Raw genomic sequence first — 26864 nt, 5'->3', positions numbered from 1 at the left:
AGGCCACATAAGGACAGAGTAAGAAAGTGGCTGTCTTCAAGTCAAAGAGAGGACTCAGGAGAAACGCAAGCTACCGATACACTCATCTTGGACTGTCCACCTCCAGAATTGTTAAGAACAAATTTCTGTTGTTTAAGCCACTTAGTCTGTGGTATTTTGTTATGGCAATGCTAGCTGACTAAGCCATCAACTTATAAATATTGTGTTGCGCTTTACAGGTTACAAAAATAGTTTCACATAATATATACCTCATTTGATAGCAAATGCAATCTTATGATATAAAGACTATCTACATTTTATTATTAGTTTTGAGAGATTAGGTCAACTGGAAAGGATCAGATAGCTCCTGAAAGGCAAAGCTGGGGACCCCAAACCCAGGTCTGATTTCCAAGTGCAGTCACACAACTGAAATGACATATATTCTGTAATTTCTGTAAGTATTTTGAAATCCTGTGAATATTATTCACTTTTCTATTAGATAAACAGTATCTCTATTTTAATGACAGTATGAAATATATATGGGAAAATATCTTACAATGCTAAAGATTACTTTCTTAGAGGCTAATGAGGGAACAAATATCATTATCTGTGTTAACTTTTATTTTAGGAATCCAACACACAGTGTAACATTTTCTTTGCTGAACATGACTCATTTTAAATATACACTTCAAAAAAGTATAGCTGGAGGAATAGAGATGTTAGATTAAAGGTCAAGTTTCCATATGACAACACCTGGACTACTGGCTATAACAAACTTTGTGAACTCAGCTTTAAGGAAATGTGATTTGAGAAAGAACAGAGACCCGGAGAGACCTCTAATAAAAATAAAATAGCTGAAATGATGTTGCTGATATATATGTGGATTTGTTCACTGACAAGGACAGGGATCTAAGTTACAATTTTAAAGGCAGCTGTAGAAAAAGCACATATATGTATGTACGTACACATGTACATACACAACATCTGCAGAAGGTAGTATCTAGAAAAGAAGACACCAAACTAGTTCTTGTTTAAGTGGCAGAATTATAGGTGACTTTGATTTCGATTTTTTAATTTGTATTTTTATGTTTGTAACATGTATTTACTAATCTGACAATCAGAAAGACAATAAATCTATCTTCATCTTGGGGAGGAGTGAGGAGGGTAGAACTAACTCTATCAAAAACAAAGATGAGATAAAATAAAAAACTACTGAGGTGGCAGTAGTTAACTACAGTAGCAAAAAAAAGTTTCATGTTTTAAATGACAGCAAGAATACCTTTTAATGACACTTTCAACAACAAATCTTAGAAATAAAGTACACTTACCATTTCATCTGCCAAAATGCCATTAAGTCCATGTTTATGTACCAATGCCAGCCAATTCAAACCAACCTTCTGATAGGGCTTGAGTGACAAACTGGTAAAGAGAGAGTTACCAAATATTACACATCTATATTTCTATCAGTTTTCTATTAGTTATTACAATGCACATAAAAACTAAAATGCCTAGGTCTAATCTTACCTTTTAACTGTTAGATGCTATGTACACCTACTTAAAAAAAATGAACCCAAGACATAAATGATTTTTCAGATCTTCTCAAACTTTATTCTCTATTCTTATTTATTTCTTCTGGCAGTAAGAATCAAGCATTTCCATATTTGGTCATAATATAGTACCTCCAAATTAATTCCATAAATGATTAGAATATTAACTATGATAATATTAATACTAAGCTAGTATTTATAATAGAAAATTGAATTGTGTTGATTTGATTTTTAGCACATTAAAGAACTTAAAAGTATTAGGACAAAAAAAACGCAAACATAATTTGCTACTTTGGCCAGGTAGGTTTAATAAATACTTTCTCAATGTGTGTCAATCACTCCTAATATCAGTGGTATGTATAATTCTGAAGCACGCATTTCTGTGTGTATTATGTGCGTACTACGTACAAATGTACACAGCACATGTTTAGCAAAATTATTTGTTTTGACACTTACATGCTACTTTCTACTCACTGATGTTCACTGATGTTTTAGCAAATGCTAAAAGACAGTGAGAGTAGAAAGTAGCATGCAAGTGTCAAAAACCTTATTTAATTTGGAAACATATAAACAGACTAATCCCTGAGAATGAATTGTTTGGAAAGTAATATGGCAGAGTTATAAGGAATGAAAACAGTGGCTCATGCCCGTAATCCCAGCACTTTGCGAGGCTGTGCTGGGCAGATTGCTTGAGCTCAGGAGTTCGCGACCAGCCTGGGCAACATTGACAAAACGCTATCTCTACCAAAAATACAAAAAAAATTAGCCGGGCATGGTGACGTATGCTTGTAGTCCCAGCTACTCAGGAGACTGAGGTGGAAGGATCAACTGAGCCTGGGAGGCAGAAGTTATAGTGAGCTGAGATCATGCCATTGCACTTTAGCCTGGGTGACAGAGCCAGACCCTGTCTCAATTACAACAACAACAACAACAACAACAACAACAGAATGAAAACAATAGTTCAAATGGTTAAAAACTATTAACAGTTATCACTTATTGAACATCTATTATACATAGGCACAGATATCATTTTTCAAACATCACCTCATTTAACCCTTTAAAAATCCCATAAAGTAGTTACTATCATCACTTTAACAGATAAAAAAAAAAAAAACTTAATTTGCCTGAGGTTGCATAGCTACAAAGTGTTAAGACTAAGATTTTAATTCAGGATATCGATCTCACTCCAAAGCCTATTCTCATATTCACTAAAACACCTTACATTAATGTGAAAACATAGGACAAGGCCATGCCTCCCATTCTCCAGCTTTTATCCTGTCCCCTTAATTTCCTCTTGCATATATCCTGTTTGCACACAGGGAAGGGTCTGGACATAGCTATAGCATAATAAATTGTTGAAGGATCAAACTCTGAAATCAAGACATAATTAGAACTGAGTGAAGAACAGGTAGTTGAATGATGTCCATCTTAAATCAGAATCTATGTTTTAACTGTGGGGTATGCAACTTATAAAACATTTCCCATTTAATACAACTAAAAGTATAGGTAGGAGAAAAAGCAGTATTTCTAATTCTGCCTTTTATAATTCTTTTCTGTCTTTATAATTTTCTAATTCTGTCTTTACAATTCTTTTGCTGAATTTTAAAAAAGGTCTTTGCTTTCCCAATCAATATAATTTCTATGCTACTACTATAAAAGTAGTAACAAATGGAACATGTTATCATAGACATTTTAATTTCCAGATCCAAAACAATTATTTCTACTATAACGGTGAGAGTAAATGCTAACACTGGAATATTTACCATATTTCAGACTATGCTATGGGCTTAATATACATTATTATTTCATTTAATCCATATTAAAAATAGGAAATATTAATTATCTGCATTTTACGGATGAGAAGTTCACTGGGGCTCACAGAAGTTAAGTAACTTGCCCAAGGTCATGTAGCTAACCAAATCTGTATCTGCAATGGTAGTGCCAGTATCCAATCCAGGTGTGATCCAGAGCTCAGCACTTAACCAGTAAATAGTAGAAATGAAAAAGTTATCTTTCATCCTGACCCACCCATCCTACAGTCAACACACTGAGTTTTCCATTATTTTTATGCATCCTTCCCAATTCTTTAGTCATCCTATTCACATAAGGCTCACAATTTACAACTAATGAAACTTGATAAGGTAGGCATACATCACTTATAAATGCAGCCAAGGACCCACATGCCATCCCAACATACAACCTATCACAAATAGCCACGAAATATTCTTAATAAACAAAAATTACTGAAATTCTTCATCACCAACACACATTGGGAAGAGTCTATTTAACTGTCAAAATACTCACTATAACATCAAATTTTAAAAAGTGATGAAATTTAAAAAACTACACAGATTTTTTAAATTTAAATAAAATTGCTTTATTCAAAATGACAAATTATGGTAAGGTGTTTTGATCAGGACATGAAATGGTTTTATTACATTGAAATATTTGTTATAAAAATATAAAGTATTAATGTGTATATATGTTTGCTGTTCTGTTAGATTTGTCTAAATTACAAGTAGCTTTGTTGCTTACTATCACGGAACTGCTGCCAATTACAGATCCTTTCTCAGCATGTAAAAGGACCAAAGAAAATGCAATTTTGATAGACTCTGAACCCATTTATTATAACGACATTTAAAAATAGGATACCTATATTCTTTTCTAGTTGGTTCTAATATTTAGATGGTATATAATCATATTTCCCATCTATTTTGATGCTTCACAGTTTTCTAAGAATTTTCATGACCAAATATAAATCTGAACCACCAATTTACTGTTAAGAACATGGGGATTTGCTCAGGTCTTCTGAATAAGTTAAGTGCTTTCTTCTCAACAGAGTATTAAAATATCTCTGAACTGAAGATTTTTTATCTCTCACTAAGGAAAAAAAGTGATTTAAAGATTTTCTGAGATAATGAAAGAAAATGAGGCAACAGGCTATTTTGAAGTTATTGTTTTGTTAGGGGAAAAAAAAAATTCCCTCCAGAGTTACTATGATTTCTCCACAGTCTGAAAATTCAATTGGGTTTAAATCTGCCAGAGAAACTAGTTTCAAAATTATTTTCAAAGGTGAGAAAGGCGTAAAATAGAAACAACAGGGGTACATGTGATGTGATAAATTTGAGTTTAAAATACAGAAATACAGGGCTAGAGAGACTTGTTTAAAGCAGTTCATAGAAAACAGGTTAGGGATGCTGTCCGACCAAATGTTTATGTCCCGTAAGTATGACATGGCTGCTGCAAATACTACCACAATATTAGTCTGTAGTGACAGAAATGTTCAAACTAAACATTTACATCCTACTACTTTTGAGTTAGTGAAACCACATCTGCAGTGTTAATTTGCATTCACATCACTGACAAAGGGTCTCAGAGATCCTGTGTAAGAACAGGGTAGGAACCATGCTGTCAAGTTCAGGATGAACAAGATCAGAAGAACCTTGGCAGATTTAGCTCAAAAGGCAAGACACACTTGATTAAATATATTGTATTCTGAACATGTGAGAAATCTTTTTAGTTTAAGGCTGATAAATTATAGATTAATTAACTAAAGCTTTAGAGATGGCTACATCTATAGTAAGAATAAAACAGGAGAAATACTAAGGATTTATTTTCTTTTTCCTCACTGTATTATATTTTAAGCAATTTAAATTTTGACATTTTAAAATAAAGATTATGAAAGTAATGGTTTTGAAGTACATATGAAAACTTTAGCTTTTCCCTATAAAGATATCATTTTTCACAAGGAATTCCGGAATTATCTGTATTTCTAAAAGGCAAACTTTCTTCTCCTACAATTCACATAAATTTGCAACAGTTTGTAGCAAAGTAAACTTCGTCATGAAGAACTTGTTCTGTTTAGAGAAAAATGCAAGCATGATAGGTTATTCATCAGGATAGTCTAATACTTTCCTCTGTGCTAATAAATCCTTTACTAAAGCAAAGAGACAACTTTAAATGTCTACATACTAAGTACCCACAATGCCTGGCCAGTACACCAAGTAAAAATTGCTTATGCAACTCTTACCTTGGCTGAAGAACAAAAATCAAGACAACAAATTCTAACCCCTAAAAGTGCACTTAAATAAACTCTAAAGAGACTATCCATATAGGTTTTAGAAGTTGTACTTTGGATAAGATCCAACAAGCACTTAAAAAAAACAACAACAACAACAACTATTTTTCTCATCTATTAAGTATTTCATTTAAAAAATCCTCAGTCTAATGGAAAGGATAGTTTATTACCTGATCAAACTATTTACAAGTAACAGGACTTTGTGAATGTGGTTTTGAGAGAGAAATTTTTAAAGTGATGCAATAAAGCACTTGATTTTTAAAAATCCAAATTATGATAAAGTAGACTCAACTGGGTAAGTCTTGTAGAGTGAAGAACTCCCCATATCCAATGCTGGAGAACAAGAAGCAGCAGCTCCAACTACACTTTTAGGAGATGAAATTTGCTGATATAGTTCTTTCTATGCAACAGAGAAAAGAGCTTCTTTGTGGGAACTGCATCACGTTTCCCTACACCATCCCATAGCACCCTAGAAGGGCACAGAAAAGATTGTAGCTTACTATTAAAGGCCAGTAATCATCTTGTTTTTTTTTTCCATACCTTGATTTTAAATTATTAACCAATGATCAGCAAATATGCTTTGATCATTAACTTAGAAAAATATCAGAAGTAAATAAAATCAGCAACTAAGGCAATTAATTTTAATGAGATCCTACTGCTAATCTTAACCTATCAGAAATACTTTGAACAGATGTAACTCATTTTGAAAGTTGTGTAACATTGCAAAGTATGGATATACCATAATTCATTTCAATTATTCCCTAATTTTAGGAACTCCATTTGTTTCCATGGTTTTGCCACTATAAGTATCACACTATTAACAGTTTTATATTATTTTTTTTTAAAAAGGGAAGTATTCTGAACAGTTCTGAGTCTCCAAACTACTTAAAAATATACAAACTTTTAAAGAAGTTCAACACAATTTCCCCCACCCCAATCCGCCAACAACATGCAAAATGTGGGCGATCACAATTACAAAAACCATTTTAATATGTACTGGCCACTAGACAGTATTTTTTTTTTTGCATGAATTCTGACAAGTATTTTATTGAAAGTAGCAAATTGGGGAAATATGTAGACTTATATGATCTATTTAATCAAAGTATCTGTCCTTTCCCTTGCTGATGTATTTCTACCCCAAAAGGAGATTTAAAAAGCTGGCCTTATCATTTAAAACATTTCATCACAGTATGGGATATCATTTCATTTTATTTATGATTAAAAAGAAAATGGGCTAGGAAAGGAGGTTTTACGCTGATGCAATTAAGCAGCTGACTTTTTTTAGGATATCAAATTTGTGTACAGGAGTAACTAAAACCACTTTTTCAGTTTCTCTGATTATATAAACAATTACCTGTTATGAGGCAAAAAAGAAACTGGTCATATAGTATCATACCATCCCCCCCTTTAATTTATAATGATATGATAGAATAAAATACCCTACTTGGGGGTGGGGGAAATCAATGAAAAACAGTTCATAGTCCACTTACGTGCCATTACAGAAAACCTGGGGGTTCTCTCCTACCACTAGTTGCCATATCACTTTCTAGGCATGATACAGAAATAAATTCAGATATTTTGTATAATTGAGATAAAATACGAATAAATATATTCAACAAAGATTACCTTTGGTTTAGAATGGAAGGTTGTTCTATGTTCCATCCACCTCCATTTCCAGTAAGCATGGTAACTTGTTTGGTCAATTTATTTGAAATGTCTTCACATTTGTTCATAAGCCTTATAACTACATCTCTTTCTTGGATCAGTGTTTTACAGTGCCATATCAAATCTTCTGATAAGCCATTAGTTTTGGACATCTTTGTGAACTATAGCATAAAAAGAAAAATAATTGAATAGTTCAGATCTAGGAAAGAGAAAGGCAATCCTGATTTCTTTATGAGGAAAACAAGTTTGCTAATTTAAACTTTTACTTAATGAGCTTATAGTCAACTACTAAGAGAACCTGATTCTTCATGTTTATATTTGAGTTGCTACATGTTTCACTTTTATATTCTACTGTCACACATCAAACTCATTATGTTAAAGTAAAATATATCTTACCTCAAAAAATGCATAATCCCAAACTTGTTACTTTGACCCTGGCAGCTATTCTAAGAGAAACATTCACAAGTAATTGTTACTATCTCCTATCAAGTTTTTAAAAACATTTCAAAATCTTAAATTCACTTTTCCCTAATACCAAAGGTAATAGTATCAAATGTAGTCACTGCAAATCTGATCTCTCACCTCTACTTGTCATTTCCTATGACTATTACATATTAAGATTAATCTTAAAAGATATTTTTCCACATCTATCATCAAAGTATAGCCCCTCAAGTTTTCAAAACTCTAATTATTTGTCACTTGATACTTTACTTCTAAACAGAGACTATCACATGGAGAGATATCACATGAATCAAAAGTTAACTATGACCAATTCAATAACTAGATAAGGTTTTTAAAAACCAATTTCAATATAATACTATAAATGGTTCTCTGTGAAAACTCACAGAACTTCTTTCAAAATATAGTTGTATTTATTTTTCAAAAGGAGGCACTGAATACTTCATATGTAAAAGCTATATCAGAACTAGAATTTTTCAGATAGATAGCTGAAAATATATATTCTATAAAACATGACAAAAAATATTTTTAGTGGAAAGGATGAGAAAGTCCAAAAGCTATTTGAAATACTTGGGGCAAAAATGAAAATCCCATAAGCCAGAACTAAATCTAGGAAACTAAAATAAAACCATCTATTAGGAAAATACTACACGATTTTTATTCATGTCATCCTATTTAGCATATTTTTCCAAGTTATGACAAGAATCACATTAACAACTCTAAGTAATCACTGTGATCACAGTATTTCTAAGTTCAGCAAAAAGCTCAAGCAATAGTAATTAAGTGCTTTTTGGATATACTAAGATAATTAAATAAAATACAGTTTATAGCAATATACATTTTCCATATTTATCCTAGAATAACTTGGAAATATACAAAATATCCAATCTATTCTTAGCACTTCAAAAATGGCACTGTTAAATACTAAGTTTATTTGCATACTACTCTATATTTTTCACAGGGACAAAATTCATAATCACAATATGATCTCCTACTCCCCCTACTTTGTGCTTTTCAGGGGAAAGATCTATTCATAAGCAGCAGTATAGATAACAATCAGTGTCTTAAGGAGGTTCTATTAGAACTTTTAGCTAAAATACTTTTATTTTTAAATGCAACCAAAAATTATAGGCCATAAACCAATCTCATGCTGACTGTAGTATGTGTGTGTAATACATGTAAATGTGAGAGAAACCCAACAAATTAATCAGGAAATAAGGAATGAACATACATTAGGTGCCATTTATGTGCCAGTAACTATTAGATACCTTTTATTCAGTAACTCATTAAATCCTCGTAACAACTACCAAGACTAGCCTACCAAATCTAGATGAAAAAACTAAGGTTCAATTTCCAACATCACAAAGCTGGGTAAGAGAAAAATTCCATGCCCTTTTCACTGTATAACTAGTACCTCCCTAAATAAAATAATTTAAGACCTTAAAAGTTCAAAATACACTTTTTTTTTCTGTAACCAACTACCATTTCTTTCTTTCTTTCTTTCTTTCTTTTTTTTTAACAGAAATTACTGTAACTGTTGAATTATCTGGGAGATAGACACAGCCCTGTCCTTGTGGTCTATGAACATTGGGAAACACAAGTAACAATTTCAAGCATAACCTCTGGTATAAACAAGGGAAACAACAAAAGTTCATGGGCACTCATCACAAAAAGACTAATAAAATCTAAGATCTAGTAATTCCTTATGGAGTAAGAAGCCAGAAATAATAAAAGAACTGTTTTAATGGAAAGATAAATTCACATGTCAGAACCTAGAGAAGCAACAGACAAGTCTGAACAGGAAGGCAGTAAGGGTATGAATCATTTTGATGCGTTCTAAACTGAACTTATGGGCATCAAAAAGCTATTGAAGGGTTTTAGAGAGTTCCTGTTTAGAAAGAACTCTATGAGAGTAATGTGAAGAAGGCTTGAGAGCAAAAAACTATTAAGAAGGCTTTGAGTTGAGAGACAATAGTGGTCTGTGTTGGACACGGAGAAACTGATAAGATTCACGATCTTCAGGAGGTAGAACCCATTAAGTGTGGGGAGATGAATGAAGAGTTAAGCCTGACTCCCAGACTTCTGGCTTCAATGCTAACAGATTAGTGGTACCATCTATTGAGATTAAAATTTACCAAGATGGCAAAGGAAATCTGTTTCTGGATATATTAAATTTGGGGCAGCTACCAAATTTTCGAGAAAGAGCCAGTGGTTAGTTAAATAAAGATCTGTATCTTAGGGAAGAGATGTAACCTGGAGAAAAAGATGCCACACAGGTGACCATCAAAGTCAAAGATGCTGATGAGATTACCTAAGGAAAAGCACATGAAATTGGAGATTAGAAGACTGAGAGCAAAACCTTGAAGAACATCAACATTTAGAAGCATTTAAAAAGACAGAGCAAGAAGAAATGTAGGATGTGGTATCAGAGAAGCCAAGGAAGAAATAATTTCAAAAAGTAAAGTGTTAAGTTTTAACTACCAAAAAACAATAAACTGGCTGGTTGTGGTGGCTCACACCTATAATCCCAGCATGTTGGGAGGCCAAGGCAAGAGCATTGTTTGAGCCTAGGATTTCAAGACCCGCCTGGGCAACATGGCAGAGCTCCATCTCTACCAAAAATACAAAAAATTAGCCGGTGTGGTGGCACGTGCCTGTGGTCCCAGCTACTCAGGAGGCTGAGGTGGGACGATGGCTTGAGCCCGGGAGTCAGAGGTTGCAGTGAGCCAAGACGCCACTGCATTCCAGCCTGGGTGATAGAGTGAGACCCCGTCTCAAAAACAAACAAACAAACTTAATCTTTCACCAATTATAATGAATTTATATAAAATACACCACATGGTAAATAATTTCTATAGTATTTCTCATGGACAGTTCTGAGTAATTAAATACGTAACTATTCACAGTGGTTATAAATGTATAATTTTATTCATAATAGTTATGCTTTGAAGATATGTGCCAGAAACACATGGAGAGGTAAATATTCATCTAATAACATATTCACAATTCGGTAGAAATCTAAAGATGTTACTGTATTGTTGAAGGTTAGTGCCTAAGCATATTATGAGTTTAGTGATAAATAACAGTCAATATTTTCTGAGAAACAGATAAAAAGTAAAATGTGTACTGTGAAGATTCCTAACATGTAAGTCACATAACCATTATTAAGAAAACCAATGTTAGATTATACTAAGTGGATATATTCAAAGTGAAGCTGAAGCACACTGAATCTTTATAAAGCAATTACAGGTTTCTTTTTTTTTTTTTCACTTAAAAAAGAATATAGTACTATTCAAATATTTTCAAAAGCTGTGTTACACGAGAGGTAACTGAAAAAATTAGCATATTGTGATCTAATCTGTCATTATCATATTTTCTGCCACTGAACAGCTTTCTGAAGTGTAAAATTTCCTTCATAGCTGAAACTTCCTAATATAAAAAAATTACAGCAGACATAAATCACAAATTCACTTAAGCTGTACCAATTTACATATTTAAGTTTGATGTCTTTTTATTTATAAAAAAAATTTTCTTCCTTTTACTTATTTTTTGAGAGCATAAATTAATTATGGTCATTTGGAAGCCACAAGAAAGGGTTAAAAGGTGGGGGTGACCAATCATTTTGAGAGCTGGAAAATTAAAGGAAAGAATAAACATTTATTCTGAATTTTGTATATGAACGGCAACATTTAGAGTGGTAGATGTAAGAAGTTCTTTTATAGATACTTCCTCAACAAGCAGCAATAACAGTATTAAAATATTATTTTTGCAGGCCAGCATGGTGGCTCACGCCTGTAATCTCAGCACTTTTGGGGCTGAGGCAGGTGGATCACTTGAGGCCCCAGGAGTTCAAGTCCAACACAGTGGAACCCTGTCTCTACTAAAAATACAAAAATTAACTGGGTGTGGTGGTGCACGCCTGTAATCCCAGCTATTCGGGAGGCTGAGGCACAAGAATTTCTTGAACCCAGGAGGCAGAGGTTGCAGTGAGTCAAGATCACGAAACTGCACTCCAGCCTGAGTGACAGAGCGAGAGACTGTCTCAAAATAAAAATAAAATAAAATAAAAAGTATTAATTTTGCAATGGCTAATGAATTATGGATCCAGACATGTAGCATCAACAGATGCTAATGTTACAAAAAGTAACAATCAGATATTACTGTCTTCTGATGAAAGAACACATCACTAACTATGTAATAATATTGGTGGGTGCATTTAACCTTCTAATGATCATTTTACAGAAAGTACTAGTCCAGTGGAACATGTTAAACTACACTGGGGAGGTATAATCAGAAAAGTTTAGACAGGAGAGTTATAGAACAAATAACCCAGTTTCTTTACCAAAAACTGGAAAAACAGAAGGGGGAGAGAGAGAGGGATGAAGAATCTACAGATTAAAAGACCTATCAAGCAATCTTAATAAGTGGACCTTACTTGGATCCTAATTCAAACTAACAAACTATAAAACAAATGAACAAACACTATGGCATTTATGAGACAACTGGAAATTTGAACTCTGAATATTTTGATATTAAGAAATTATTGATGATTTTTATTAGATATAAGAATGTTATGGTTTCTTCAGGAGATACACATTTAAAATTATAAGGATAAAATGATGTCTGAGATGTGCTTCAAAATAATATGATGGAAGGAAGTGGACAAGAGTATGGAAGAAACACATGGGGGTTCATTATAACACTGTGTGCTTAAATTTCTTGTAATAACAAAATGGGGGAGGCAATGAAGGGGAGTACAAGGTCATTCTTACTTCAGGACGCTTTAACAGTTAAGGGTTGGTTATGAGATTTTTAACTGAACTTCACTTTTTGGTTATTTTGAAGTTGAAATTTCAGAACAACTCCTTAGGACCCCTTAACACTCCCTACCTCTCCCCTCCCACAAAAGTAAACCAACTTTAGAGATGATCAAAATGACTGCTGCTGATTTAGAATTTAGATCTATCTAATAACAATCCACTAACCACGAATGTAAAACAGCAGTAGACAGTTTTTTAAAGGAAAAAGAGTTTAATTGAATGAATTTACTGTGATTAGATTCTGCTGTGACAGTAAACCCAAATATCACAGGTTTAAATAAAGTTATTAATCTCTCATGTAAATAAAAATCTGAGGAACTGATTCAGATTTGGTATGTTGCTTCCAAAATTAAGGATTCTTCTAACTCTGTTGCTTCAATAACCTCAACATCCACCATCATATTGACCCTTCCACCGGCAGGAAGAAACAACACTTTCCAAAAGTTGTAACATACCACTGCTCACATCCCATTGGAATGAACTTTGTCAAACTATCACAAGGGAGGCTAAAACAGTTAGTCTTAATATATTGTGGGTAATGTGCCCATAAGCCCAGCCATAAATCTGATTTAAAAAGCTATAGGATGGGCATGGATATTTAACAACAACAAAAAAAGAATGGTTTGATTTTAGAAAGTTTGATTCAATATGGCTAGAACTTAGTGGACAAACAGAAAACAACAAATAGTTTCTTAGCATTTCATTAATAATATACACAACACTTGCAATGCAAATTATTGTGAATATCTGCAGCTAATGTTTTTAAAGAGCCAGGCAACTGATGGCATTTAATTTTTAGACTTTCCCATAGGCAGGCACTATAATTACACCCCACTTACAGATATTTGCTTACAGATATGTAAGCTCTTAGAAAATGACAGACAAGAATTCAAAATCAGGTCATCTAGCTTCACTATGTTATTCATCTATCACCTAGTATGCACTTACAAAACCAATGGAATAAAAAAAGTGGCATGCACTGAATTCAGAAACAAGAGACTCAAAATGAGAGAGACAAAAGGATTCTCCAGGATGACAGGAAAATGAAATGCTAAGGCCACTTCCAAATCAGAGCAGGTGATAAGATTCCTGATTTTCTAAAAGAGATGAAACTGGCAGATTACCAGAGGTGTCTAAAATCTGACAGGCCCAGGTAATCCCAGCACTCTGGGAGGTGGAGGTGAGCGGATCACTTGAGGTCAGGAGTTCAAGACCAGCCCGGCCAACATCATGAAACTCTGTCTCTGCTAAAAATACAAAAATTAACCGGGTGTGGTGGTAGACGCCTGTAATCCCAACTACTCAGGAGGGTGAGGCAGGAGAATCGCTTATACGTGGGAGGCAGAGATTGCAGTGAGCTGAGATCGCATCACTGCATTCCAGCCTGGGTGACAGGGCAAGACTGTCTGAAAGAAGGAAAAGAAAAAAAAAAAATCTGACGGGAAATTTAGGCAACTGGAAAAGACTTTAGAGTTGACCTACTGACAAGTATATAGGAAAATAAACAAAGAGAAAAACCGAGACAAATAACAACTAGGAAAAAAAAATGAGAAAAAAATAAAAATCATGTAGTATACTACATGGTCCATCTATGAAAGGCATTTGCATAGTCATAACAATGTAGACACTAAAAATGATCTTCAAAATTACCATATTAACATATATTAACAGAACTGGGGAACAGAAAATGGGCATGTGAAGTGAGGTAGACAGTGAGAGCTAAATCCTATTGTCTATAATATTAAGTTGATAGATAAGACCTACAAATGACAAAAAGTGCATTATAACTATATTACATAAAGATATGGAGGTGATCAGAACAATGAGACAAAAAGTCATGAAAGAAGTTATCTGCAGCATGGGCAACAGGCTGGGGAAAAGGGTGGATATAGATTTTTTGTGGGGGCGGAGAATAAGCCTATAGAATTATTTGTTAATCTAAGTATATGTGTAAATAATAAAAGTATAAACATTAACAAAAAGTAAAGAAACAATTTGGGGAGGGGGAAAGAGAGGCTCTCACTTAAGGAAAGATGTAAGAACACTCTACTGCCACCATGTTACTGTTTTCTGAACACAAAAATCACTTAATCCTGTAAGTTACTTAACTTTCCCCCAAAAAAGATTTAAGAAATACAAAGTACCCTATAAATGTGGGATCTATTAGTAAATCTGAAGTTACTGAAAACCACAGAAAAGATGATCCTGCTTACATGGTATGAAGTATACAAATGTATACATAAATAGATGATGCTCAAAACACCTTACATGGTGGGTATCTTTGGTAGAATTTGAGGTAAACTTTACTTTTTCATTTCTGCACATGCTGTTTCAATTTTAGGTAAAACAAATCATTCTCAAAAAATGATAAATCTTTTTTTCAGGAGGAAGAAAGTTAAAAAGCTAATTGCTACTTCCTGAATAATTACATGAAAAAAACTCATCAATATGGCCCCAATCATATCTCTTCATTAAAAACTCAAGTGACTACTCAAAGGACTTTTTTCTTTCAAAAACAGTCAGCATCTGAAGTATCACTCTCTTGCCACAGTGTGTCACTCTTACTGTACAGATATTTTTGAATTTCCATAGGAAGGAGGAAACTGTTTAAAAGCAGATTTAATTTTCAAATCATTAAATCCCCACTTACCAAAAGACAGCCCTGAGGACAGAATCCCAAGCTTATTCATTATTATAAATACCTGGCAGCAGCCTACAAAGTACTTAAAATGTACTTGCAGTTTTTTTTAATACAAACTTATCAAACTTACACAAATTAAAACAACGCCTGAATATATAGTAATCTTACAAATAAATTCACTGGTGCCACCTTATTCAGAAGGAAGAAATATGTATTACCATGCTTTAAGTGGCCAATTTAGGCCAGGTATTTTACAGAAATCACCAGTTAAACAAAGCAAAGGACCAGATGCAGTGGCTCACGCCTGTAACCCCGGCACTTGGAGAGGCCGCAACAGGTGGATCACCTGAGGTCAGCAGTTCCAGCCCAGCCTGGCCAACATGGTGAAACTCCATCTCTACTAAAAATATAAAAATTGGCCAGGTGTGGTGGCGGGCACCTGTAATCCCAGCTACTAGGGAGGCTGAGGCAGGAGAATCACTTGAACCCGGGAGGTGGAGGTTGCAGTGAGCTGAGATCATACCATTGCACTCCAGCCTAAGTGACAAGAGCGAAACTCTGTCTCAAAACAAAACAAAACAAAACAAAAACCAAAAAAGAAAATCCACAGTCTAGTAGATGAGAGTAACACAATGAGGAGCACAGTGTGTGACATGGACTAAACCTGAGTTGCTTGGTTATCAGCCAAGGAAAACTGGATCTACACTGATCTAAATGTTAACAAAGTAGATGCATATACGAAAGTTTTCAGGTTGAGTTACTGATGCATGTCGCATTGGTCAGCATAAAAACATTACTACTCTGATTAACATATAAAGATGCAACAGAGTAGTATTTTTCACAGACATAATAATATCCCCTCCCTACTGTGTGCAAGGCTAGACAAAAATCCAGTAAGTGGATGGTGAACTGATGCCATCAAATGTGTGAAATTTGGCAATAAAAATTCCAATTTTACCACAATAACAGTACAAGTTTTTAAACTAATGACATTTTTGGCTTGCTATATTTCTGAACCCTACTTGATTTAATGATGAGGTTTTCTCACAATAGGCACCTACATTACTGCTATTATGCAGAAAAACTGTAAGTAAAATGGAAAAAATTATGAAGAAAAATTTAAAAACAATATTTAAATTTTGACTCATAGAATAAATGATTATAAAGCTGAAGCATAAATATCCTTTTAGGTAATATACTTTAAAAAAAATCAAATTTTCCTCATGTAAAATGAGGGTGACTAAAATATCTTAAGAGTATTTTAGTTTCAAAAAGCATAATTATCTGACAAATAAGTCATAGTAGTATAGAAAGGTAGTAACCTCTAAACTTACTGAAATTAGATTACCAAGTAGGTAATATTAATAAGTATATTATACTTACATTTTATATATATCTACTACACTTATATTACATTTATATGTCTACTACCTTGAAAACAACCCAATGATCTACAACTTTTCAAATGTTGTTTTAAAAGGCACAATATAATTTTCACATTCAAATTACTTTTATAATAAGACAATGAAATACTAATGATTACATTTAATCATTTAATAATCACCAACGTTAAAGAAACCTCACTTTTAACAAAAATTACTATTGTATATATGTACTTTATTCACGGGCTCAAGTATGCATTTTTTAATGAAATATTTATGAACTTTACAGTTTGTAAATAGAAATTCCCCAATTCTTAAGACTAAGTAAGATTAAACAATGATTTCAAGAAAGAGCAGACTATTTGTTAGCAGGTTGTTCTTAATATATTTAATACCTTGTAATTTTCATTAAAATATGACTGAGCAATATGATTAAAACCTCAACTAATTCTCACAGAAATTTCTAAATATGGCAGCTATCAACACAAAACAATTTTTTTGGCTTTTGTTTCCTTTTGAAGTTGTTTAGAGGTACATTATCAAACCTCACTGATTAACAGGGAAAAAGCAAATTATATAGCTTTTAACTAAAAAATATGCATAATATTGACTTTTGATAATTTTATTAAGATATTAAATCTGCTCTAGGGTAGGGTTTGGGCTAAAAAAGTACTCTATAAATAAATCACATTTAAAATTCTAAAGGTTTTTAAAGTAGGAGCTCAAAGTTCTAAGCAAATTAAAATTTAAAGCATATCTATATTTACTTGCTAATTTACACTATTAATTTGAAAAAGCTCATTCACCTACTTTGCTGTCTTCACTGAACTCAAGTAGAAAGTTTACTTTTCAGATACGTTTAGACTGTTACATAAAATATTTCACATTTGGATGGATGGTTAGAACAAACAATATAGTCTTTATGTTCAACTTTTAGAAAGGGGCAAGATGTTAGGAGGTTTAAGTAAGTAATGCATAATCTCCAAATTCATGTCAAGACTAATTTAAACTCTGCTGATTAATTAGTAGGGGAAATGTGCTTTCTACATGTTAAGTTGCTGAATATTTTTTAAAAACATCTGGCACATATACCTCTGGTAAAATTGTATAATTTACTTTTACTATAAGATATTCGGGCAAGTATTTACAGCAACTAAACAAACTAGTGCAGATAATTGCATATCTTATTAAATAAATTAGAATCTCAACAAGCCTGAGCAACCCAACTCTGCAACAACATAAGAGACCATCAAAGATTAAAAGAAAGAAGAAAAGGAAGAAAAGAACAACAAGAAAGCCCTTCAGCAAATACTTTAACAAATAAATCACTCAGGCAAAGCCAAACAAGTTTAGAAAGGGCCTGCTTTGACAGATGTTCTCTGGAAAAGCAAAGGCTTCAGGCAAAACGAATGGTTTTATTATTATTTTTTAAAGCTATGGAATATTATTAATGTTGTTTCTGTATTTTTCAAATATTTTAATTAAAAAAACGCATTTACAACCATTGTTCAGGGACTCTCCCCTATTGTCACTTCAAGACATTTATCAGGGCATTTAATGCTCATTTAGATTTGTTTCAAGTATAAAATTAACCACAAAAGCAACTTTGCTCCCTAACTTAGGGAATAAAACTTCCTAAAAAATTTTATAAAGCATCAAGAGTCGCTGCATCTTTTAAAGCTGTAAAAAATCATCCATATTGCTTTTACAACAGGCCTATATACAATTTCTGCTATAAAAGCCCACATAAGGGTTGAAGCAAAATTTAAGAGTTCTTATATTTATCTGTATGAATAAGATTTGATGACTGTTGGCATTCATAAAATTCAAAATGCAGGTATTCTGTATAAAACCTGTTTATAGAAAGTCAAATTCCAGAAAATGATCATGCAAAGTGTACTTACCAGTGCTTATGCCTTCCCTTCACCTAACGCTTGAATTATAGGCTTCCAGAAATTTTTCTATCTTTCCAATTAAAAACGCTGCAGCCTGCTACACTCCATAAAATGGCCGCGTTGCTTAACCAACAAAAACATGTTAGAGACTGAGCTGTTACTTTTAGAAGAAAAAAAGAAAATAAACAATTGCCTCTTTTGTGGTGAAGCATAAAACACTTAGGCTGGCATTTTGAATCATGGAGCTCCCCTGGCCGTTGCTATTGCTCTTCAAGTAGTTGTAGTAAAATTTCTGCCACATTCTTGCTTTCTGCATGGTGTCTCAGCAGTAACAGATCAGAACAGGCTAGCAAACAACTCCTTCCTAAATGTAAGCTCTAATTTCTTCTTCTGCAGTGAAATGAACGAAGTTTCTATGCAAAGGAATGAGTGACAGTATTCCCAGCCAATCAGCTTGGGTTTTTTCAGGAAAATCACCCCTTAATTCATTCAAAATTAGGTCATATGACACTATTTGAAATACTATTGGCTTACAATGAAAGTAATGTTTGACTTTACACAGGATAAGGCCACCCATCTATGCTTACCTGGGCTGAAGACAACTTGACTATAACCGGTACTGTGAATTAAATACACACACACATACAAGGGGAAAAAAAGAATAAAGCCTTACCAGAGCCTCCCAACTATTAAAGGGCCGGAGTTCTGTTATCTTCTGAGCCTTTTTCTGAGAACACTGAGGAATCAAAGTAAGTTCACCAATTGAAGCATCTTGAAGGAAGTGAAGAATTTTACCTTTATAGCCATCCTCCATCACTTCTTCACCACTACTATAGTCCTCATCTAGTGAACTACCGACATCAGAACCTGAATCATATTCAGAGTCTTCAACAACTCTCTTTGGATTAAAAACATTTTTTTTACGTTTCTTGTTAAAGCCATTTTGTGCTTTCATTGAAAATTTCTGTTTTAGTTTTGTTTTAGTTGCATTTTTAGGGTAATTTTGACTTCTTGAAGAAACTTCTTTTCCATTTGGAACCTCACTTTGTGATGCATATTGCATATCTGTATATAAAAGACAAAAACAGTAACTAAATTAGAAATACATAAATATAAAGATAGACTTCAAATAAAAACTTAAAACATTTACCTATTCCTATTGAATACAGAAGAATTCAACCACAATTTATCGTTAAATTTGATACACTTTAAAAATACTTAAGTAGAATTTGAAGTTAAACAATTGTTTCAAAAGCAGGTGATAACTTGTTTTTAAAATAAATTAAATATAAATCTCTATTTTCTAACAAAGGTCCTGAGAACACAAATGGCAGCTGCATATCTGTATGATGTCTCAGATATTCCTAACAGCCCCACTCAACTACGCCAACACTGAAGAATATAGCAGAATGATGCTTACACTACTATAAAGCTTACTAATAAAAAGTGTGTATGTTTCAACTATCCATAATTTTCCAATACTATCTTCAATATTCTAAGTTGCATCGTTACTTAAAAAATTATTCAAATAGGCTGGGCATGGTGGCTCACGCCTGTAATCCCAGCACTTTGGGAGGCCGAGGCAGGCAGATCACAAGGTCAGGAGTTCGAGACCAGCCTGACCAACATGGTGAAACCCTGTCTCTACTAAAAATATAAAAATTAGCCAGGCATGGTGGTGCATGCCTGTAATCCCAGCTACTCAGAAGGCTGAGGCAGGAGAATCGCTTGAACCTGGGAGGTGGAGGTTGCAGTGAGCCGAGACTGTGCCACTGCACTCCAGCCTGGGTGACAGAGCAAGACTCCGTCTCAAAAAAAATAAAAAATAAAAAAATATTATTCAAATACAGTATTATCAAAAAGCCCCACTACTTTATCACTGATTATCAGTTTACAGAATTCTAAGATGCCTGTGAATGAAGGTACACCATTATTTTATGTACCAGTGAGAAAACATGCACCCATCTATAATACAATACTTTATTCAGAAATTTTTACTTACTCAGAAAGCTATTAGACTTACACAGATTATCATACCTTTATTTTTGTGCATTTATAAAAAATAAGCAAAATGAATTGGCTAAAGTATTCCTCAAATGTTTTCACATTCATAACATGGCTCTTCTGACTCATTTTTCAAACTCATATTTGGTGGCTTTCTTTTTGCCACAGAATATCATTTTCTGTGCCATCAACAGTATTGGTAGTATAGCCTTTTAAAACAATTTATTAAAAAAAAAAAAAAAAAAAAAACCAAACCAAAACACCTAAAGCTACCATGCTGGCTTTGCAATTATGAAGAGCTAGTCTACTTGATTCTTCCTTAGGTATGTTACTAAACATGTATGACTCAACTCTTCCTTACCACCTTCTCCTCTATCATTTGGTTCCTAGAATTAAGAGTGTTCCAAAATGTGTTCATGCCTATGATACCCTTAAGTTTTTGATGCTAGTGCTTTTGATATCTGTGCAAGTATAGGCTAAGACATCTACATTACAGTAATGACATGATATCACCAATCACAAGATCCATCCTGACAGTTGTTAAAAAGGTTATTTTACACTCAATAAAACATGGCAATTTAAAAGTAGCCTTAACTATTAAGAAAGACTGAACAAATAGAAAAAGATACTTATTGTTTTGTTTTACACTATGATAAAGAACAGGCAGGTCAAAACATTTAAAAACTGGCTGTTAAAGAATGTTTTTACATCATTACTTTCAACATCTTTTGCAATCCCACCCTCTGATTAACAGCTAATAGCTTTTCTTATATACCATTTTCTTATATACTAAAATACAGACTATAATGAGAAGTATGTATTTTCTATGACCCAGAATAATTACCTTGGTCTTCTGCAAACACTTTTAGAGATTCTAAAGCTTCTGTGTACATCCATTCATGTTCCTTGAGTACTTCTCTAAGTTCCTAGAAATAAGTCATTTATCTTTTTGTTAAAAATCTCAAATTAGCAACTTGCAGAAAACGTCTATGCTCTTTTAAAAATAAGTTAATCACCTGAAAACAGAGAATTCATATCTGATTATTTTGCACTTGTTTTTACACTGCTTTACAAATGCTTTCTGTGTAATTTCACCTCCACAAATACACAATAGTCTTCAAAGGAAAGAAAACTTGACATTTTTTTGCATTTCTAACGCTCACTATGAAGTACTGTGAACACTAGAGGATCAAGAAATGTTTTCTCAATTAAAAATGAAATTTGAATATGCAGCTAGGCTTTTACAAACTGCTAACTTCAAAACATGTAGTTTCAACAAAGGTAAAGAACCAATATTGCAACAAGATTTTGCATTCAGCTCATCAGAATTTAGTAGATGTACTATCTGAACATATATACTCAAATAAATCAGTGCAAGTGTAAATGTGCTCTAAATGCTAAACAAATATGTGCTTCTATATATGATCATGGGATTAAACAGAGGGCCTTTTAGCAACAGGATGCGTGGCATGAGTCTTTTTTTTTAATGACTGAAAATATTCTCACTATCTGGGAAGTAGTAGAAAGCTTATAAAATATTAAGACACTGAAATGGAATACTTTTTAAATTCTTGTAAGAAATTTCAAGAATGAGAACATGAAAAAAACTAAGCAGTTACTTGATGGGGGCAGGGTTACAGATGACTTTCTAGATGACTTACATGTTATAAATGAGTTCACAATTTTTATTACGGTTATTTTTTAATGACTTAGGAATACAGTATAGATACTATAGTAAACAAGGTAAATAAACAACATAAATAAACAGTATGAAAATACTTTATAACATTGATAAAAGGAGAACATTTAATTAGAAGAATACAAAACTCACCCTAAGCTTTTACGTGGTTGAACTCTTAACACTATTTTATAATAAAAACACTTAGTACACACTGATTAAATTTTCATACACGACTACTCACCTGTTTATCAAAATTGGGAAATTCCTTTTGCAATTTCAGTACAATACTTTCCTGCTTTTCCCAATTACTGCTAGATTCTGCAGACTCATTTGATTCTTCTCCCTAATGGGGAGAAAAAAAAGAAAACAATTTAAGAGATATCAATAACAATGGTCTTAAGGCAATTATCATTGTATTTTGACTTGATCTGAAAATTATCATCATCAGTCAGAAGAATCCAAACTGTTTCTTTTTGTTTCTGTGAACATTGACATATTTATGTCTTTAAGGATGAAAAATATTGCTGACTTAAGATCACTGAAAGACCCTGATTGCATATCCGGTAACTCAAACTTTATTCTCAGTGCTTAAAATGAGATAAATCTCCTAAAAAACTAGAATGATCCTCAAATTAACTCAATATAATTCAAGTATACTGATGCCTTCTCCAAGACAACGGTAAATTTTAAAAGGATACAAATATCTCATCTATGTTCACTATTATATACCCATCTATAAATTTCAAATTCTGAGAAGAGTTTACTTTTACTTCACTCTTGATTCACAGAATGGCTTAAATATTAATTGTTCAGTCACAACATAAAACTGAAACAATGATAAAAGGAATTTAAGTGGAACTAAATAATGTATAAACCAAACAGATTAATTAATATGAGAAATGTGGCTATACATAGTCTCACTTTTCCTTCTTCTCTGTCACTTAACTTCACTTGAAGAAACTGGTTAAAGTCCACATTTAAGCAAAAAGAAAAGACTCCTTGTGTTCATGCATAGGAAAAATTTTAGTCAATCAAAAAGCATTTTTCTACTCTGCTTAGAACTGCACCACATGCTATACACACAAGATGGAGAAAAATACAATCTTCTTCTTCAGCCTCCTTTATTATCCAACAACTGAATTGCTATTTTTCTCTTTCAGTACCTTAGATAGAAATAACTAAATTCTGATACCTCCTCTGCACAATGGAGTAAAATAAAATTTCATAAAACAGAGACCAATAAAATGCTATGGATATCTGGACTAAAGAAGAAAATTGCATGTGTTTCATAATAGTAAGTGGTCTACTTGGGCTCAAATGCAGAGAATGTCAATAGGTTACAAGGATGAAGAATTAAACCAGAGCTAACATGGAATAAAGCCTAAGGTTAGTCTTTTTTAAAAAGCAACAGGATTTTGAGCAGGGGAATAATAAGACATACTGGTGAAACCCATCTGGAGAAAACATTTCAAAATCTTCAAAATTCATACTGCCACCTTTACAGCCCAGGCACACTGAAATTCCAAGAACAGTATTTTAAAGCTCACAGATGGACAACAACCAGCTGAGGAGGGAACAGATCCAAGTATCTACCTCTAGACCACTGCTTTTTCACTACATAAGTGAAAACTAAACTTCAGTTGTTCATTTGTTAATATATCAAATGTGCGTCATAGACAAACAAATAAATTGTGGTAAACACATAAAATGGAATATCACTAAGTCATAAAAAAGAATGAAGTACTAATACACACCACAACATGAATGAACATTGTAGTATATTTGAAAGCATTATGCTATGTAAGAGGCTAATAAAAAAGAAAAAATCATGTTCTTCGCAGCAACACAGATGTAGCTGGAAACCATTTCCTAAGCAAGCTAATGTGAAATCAGAAAAATCAAATACCACATTTCCCACTTATAAATGGGAGCTAAACATTGGGTACACATGTTCATAAAAATGAGAACAACAGACACTGGGGAACACAAGAAGGCAGAGGGAGGATGTGGGGGAAGAGTTAAGGAAAACTACCTATGGAGTACTATCCTTACTATCTGGGTGACAGATTCATTCATACTTCAAACTTCAGCATCACGCAATATACCTTTGTAACAAACTTGCACATGTACCCCCAATTCTAACATAAAAGTTGAAAAAAGAAAAAACAAAACACATTTTTCTGAAATTAAAAAATAAGAGGCTAGACATAAAAGGTTACATATTATATAATTCCACCTAAATGAAATGTTCAGAACAGGTAAATCCAGAGACTGAAGGCAGATTGGTGGTTGCCAGGGGTTAGGGGGAGGAGGGAATGGGGAGAAACTGCTTAATGGGTATAGCATGCTATTACGAGGTGATGACAGCGTTTGGAACTAGACAGGAATGATGGTATACAACACTGTGAATGTACTAAATAGCATTAAATAGTTCACTCTAAAATGGTTAATTTTATGCTATGTGAATTTCACCTCAATAAAAAAATACATAAAATATCTGGAAAATAGTAAACAGCTCTTCGGAATCAAATATTTAGTAGATGGTGTGCCTATCATGTGTTGTTTGCTCTTGGGTCCCACACTTATGCCAGCTCTGCTAATCCCTAGTGACTGAATATACTCATGTGGTCCAGGAGGTTACACAGACACTTTACAAAAGCTAGCTGATAAAGTTTGGGCCTGTATCTGTCTCAGCGGGCCCAAGGGATATGATTCGACCCAGTGCTTATTTTTCCATCTCCAGAATCATAGTTGGAACAGACATAATTGGCACTGGCAGAAATCCCATACTATATCAGTTCCCTGACCCATGATGTATGGGCTACTATTATAGGAAACACCAAATCCGAGTCCCTAGAATTGTCCCTCTCAATCAAAACAACAATAAGCAATTACTACAGTCCTAAAGGAACTGCAGATATTGACACCACCATCCCATCCCAATGTAAGATGCCTCCTTGACCTATACAAAAAGTAGATGAGTCTTGCAAGAATTATTTAAGAGTATCATAAACAATCAAACTCCAACTGCAGCTGCTTTACAGGATGTGGTATTTTTGCTGGAGCAAATCAATATGGCTATGCAGTTATCAATCAAGCACTTGCTTTTTCCCCTTTCCCAATTAGATCAAACAGAAGCAATCTGTTTTTATCTTGGCAGGTTTAATGATATACCTTCAGTCTTCAGAGTTAGCGTAACTTTCCTGGCTCTCTCAAATAATACAGTACTCATGGACTTAGATGGTTTTGCACAGTCTAGAGAGTATCACTTGATCCACTATACTGACATCATGTTGACTGGACTTGATAAAGGTAGTGGATATTTTCAATGGTACTGGTCAGATACGTACATGCCACATATCAGGGTGAAGGAATAACCATCCTCACTCTGAGGCCCACCACTTTTGTGGGAGTGTAGTCTGGAGCATGTTGCAAACTCCACTCTTAAGAAAAAAGAAAGGCCGCACCTATCTGCCTCTTTAGACTGTTTGGACATTGGGAGCTCACTGCACACTGGAGGCAAGATATACTTCATTAGGGTGTGTACTGCTTGATTCATTTTATAAAATACCTCTTAAGATTGTCAGTTATGGCTGGGCACGAGGGCTCACGCTTGTAATCCCAGCACTCTGGGAGGCTGAGGCGGGTGGATCACGAGGTCAGGAGTTTGAGACCAGCCTGGCCAACACAGTGAAACACCGTTTCTACTAAAAATACAAAAAATTAGCCAGGCGTGGTGGCAGGCACCTGTAATCCCAGCTACTCGGGAGGCTGAGGTGGGAGAATTGCTTGAACCCGGGAGGCGGAGGTTGCGGTGAGCCAGGATCATGCCATTGCACTCCAGCCCAGACAACAGTGCGAGACTCCATCTCAAAAGAAAAAAAAAAAAAGAATGTCAGTTATGAATGGGGCCCAGGTTAAGAGACGGCTCTGTACCAGGTCCAGAGTGCAACACAAGGTACTCTGCCACTTGGGTTTCGTGACCAGCAGATGCAATGATTCTCCAAGAATCTGTTGCAGGTAAGGATATTGTATGAAGTTTTTGGCAAGCCCCAATGGGAAAATCGTTGCAGAGAGTTTTAAAGAAAGGTCATCATGTCCTCTTCTACTGACCACAGTCAGTTTTGCTGTGACACATATATTTCCAAAAATTACTGCATTATGCAAAATTGTTAAAGTAAAAATTGCAGCCTTTAGGAGAAAAACTGTTAGAGATACAATGTCAAAAACTTCATCAGTGACATATAAAAAGAGAAGGCAATCTAATAAAAATGATACAATTTTACACACATTAAATAGTTAATACCTAAATACTACAATAAATATGAGCTGAAGTTTGCTTGTGGACATTGGAAGGGTTACAGCTTACGAGTTATTGTGAAGTGGCAAAAAACAGGTTATCTGAAAATGAATGGAAATTTTTAACACCAGATACAGAAGGTTGTAGCTCACTGTTCTTGTGTTATGTCTGCTGTACTAACTTAAAATATAAAGAATAAATAAAATTTCTGTGGTGTTGCCAGCCTCCTCCTTTTACACTAAAGCTGCCTGTACGGTTCCAAATTCATCCGGATGCCATACAAGACTATCCTAATATCTTCAGCAGTAAAGCCATTATCTTCAAGGCAGTCCAATTATTTTCACAGCATTTAAAACATCTGATCATTTGTATTACACTGTCATGGCATACACAGACTTCTGACTTTCATTATC

General features: G+C 33.9%; 1 protein-coding gene across 4 annotated transcripts in view; it reads right to left on the bottom strand.

The window, feature by feature from the left end:
• SMARCAD1 (SWI/SNF-related, matrix-associated actin-dependent regulator of chromatin, subfamily a, containing DEAD/H box 1) overlaps positions 1-26864 on the bottom strand; it is an 83827-nt gene that overhangs the window by 18889 nt on the left and 38074 nt on the right. For 3 of the 4 annotated variants that reach the window (XM_003829903.5, XM_008955299.6, XM_008955298.4), the window contains exons 7-11: positions 22393-22494; positions 21315-21396; positions 19140-19531; positions 7231-7430; positions 1308-1398 (exon numbers count right to left, since the gene is read on the bottom strand). In XM_003829903.5, the coding sequence (XP_003829951.1) occupies positions 1308-1398; positions 7231-7430; positions 19140-19531; positions 21315-21396; positions 22393-22494 (867 nt within the window). Of the gene's footprint in view, positions 1-1307; positions 1399-7230; positions 7431-18475; positions 18841-19139; positions 19532-21314; positions 21397-22392; positions 22495-26864 lie in introns of those variants that run through there. The other variant, XM_034958925.3, reaches the window with a different exon arrangement.

Source organism: Pan paniscus, chromosome 3, assembly GCF_029289425.2.
Source record: "Pan paniscus chromosome 3, NHGRI_mPanPan1-v2.0_pri, whole genome shotgun sequence".
NCBI classification, from domain to species: domain Eukaryota; kingdom Metazoa; phylum Chordata; class Mammalia; order Primates; family Hominidae; genus Pan; species Pan paniscus.
Note: the sequence above shows the minus strand (reverse complement) of the source record. Positions and strands in the feature narration are given on the sequence as shown.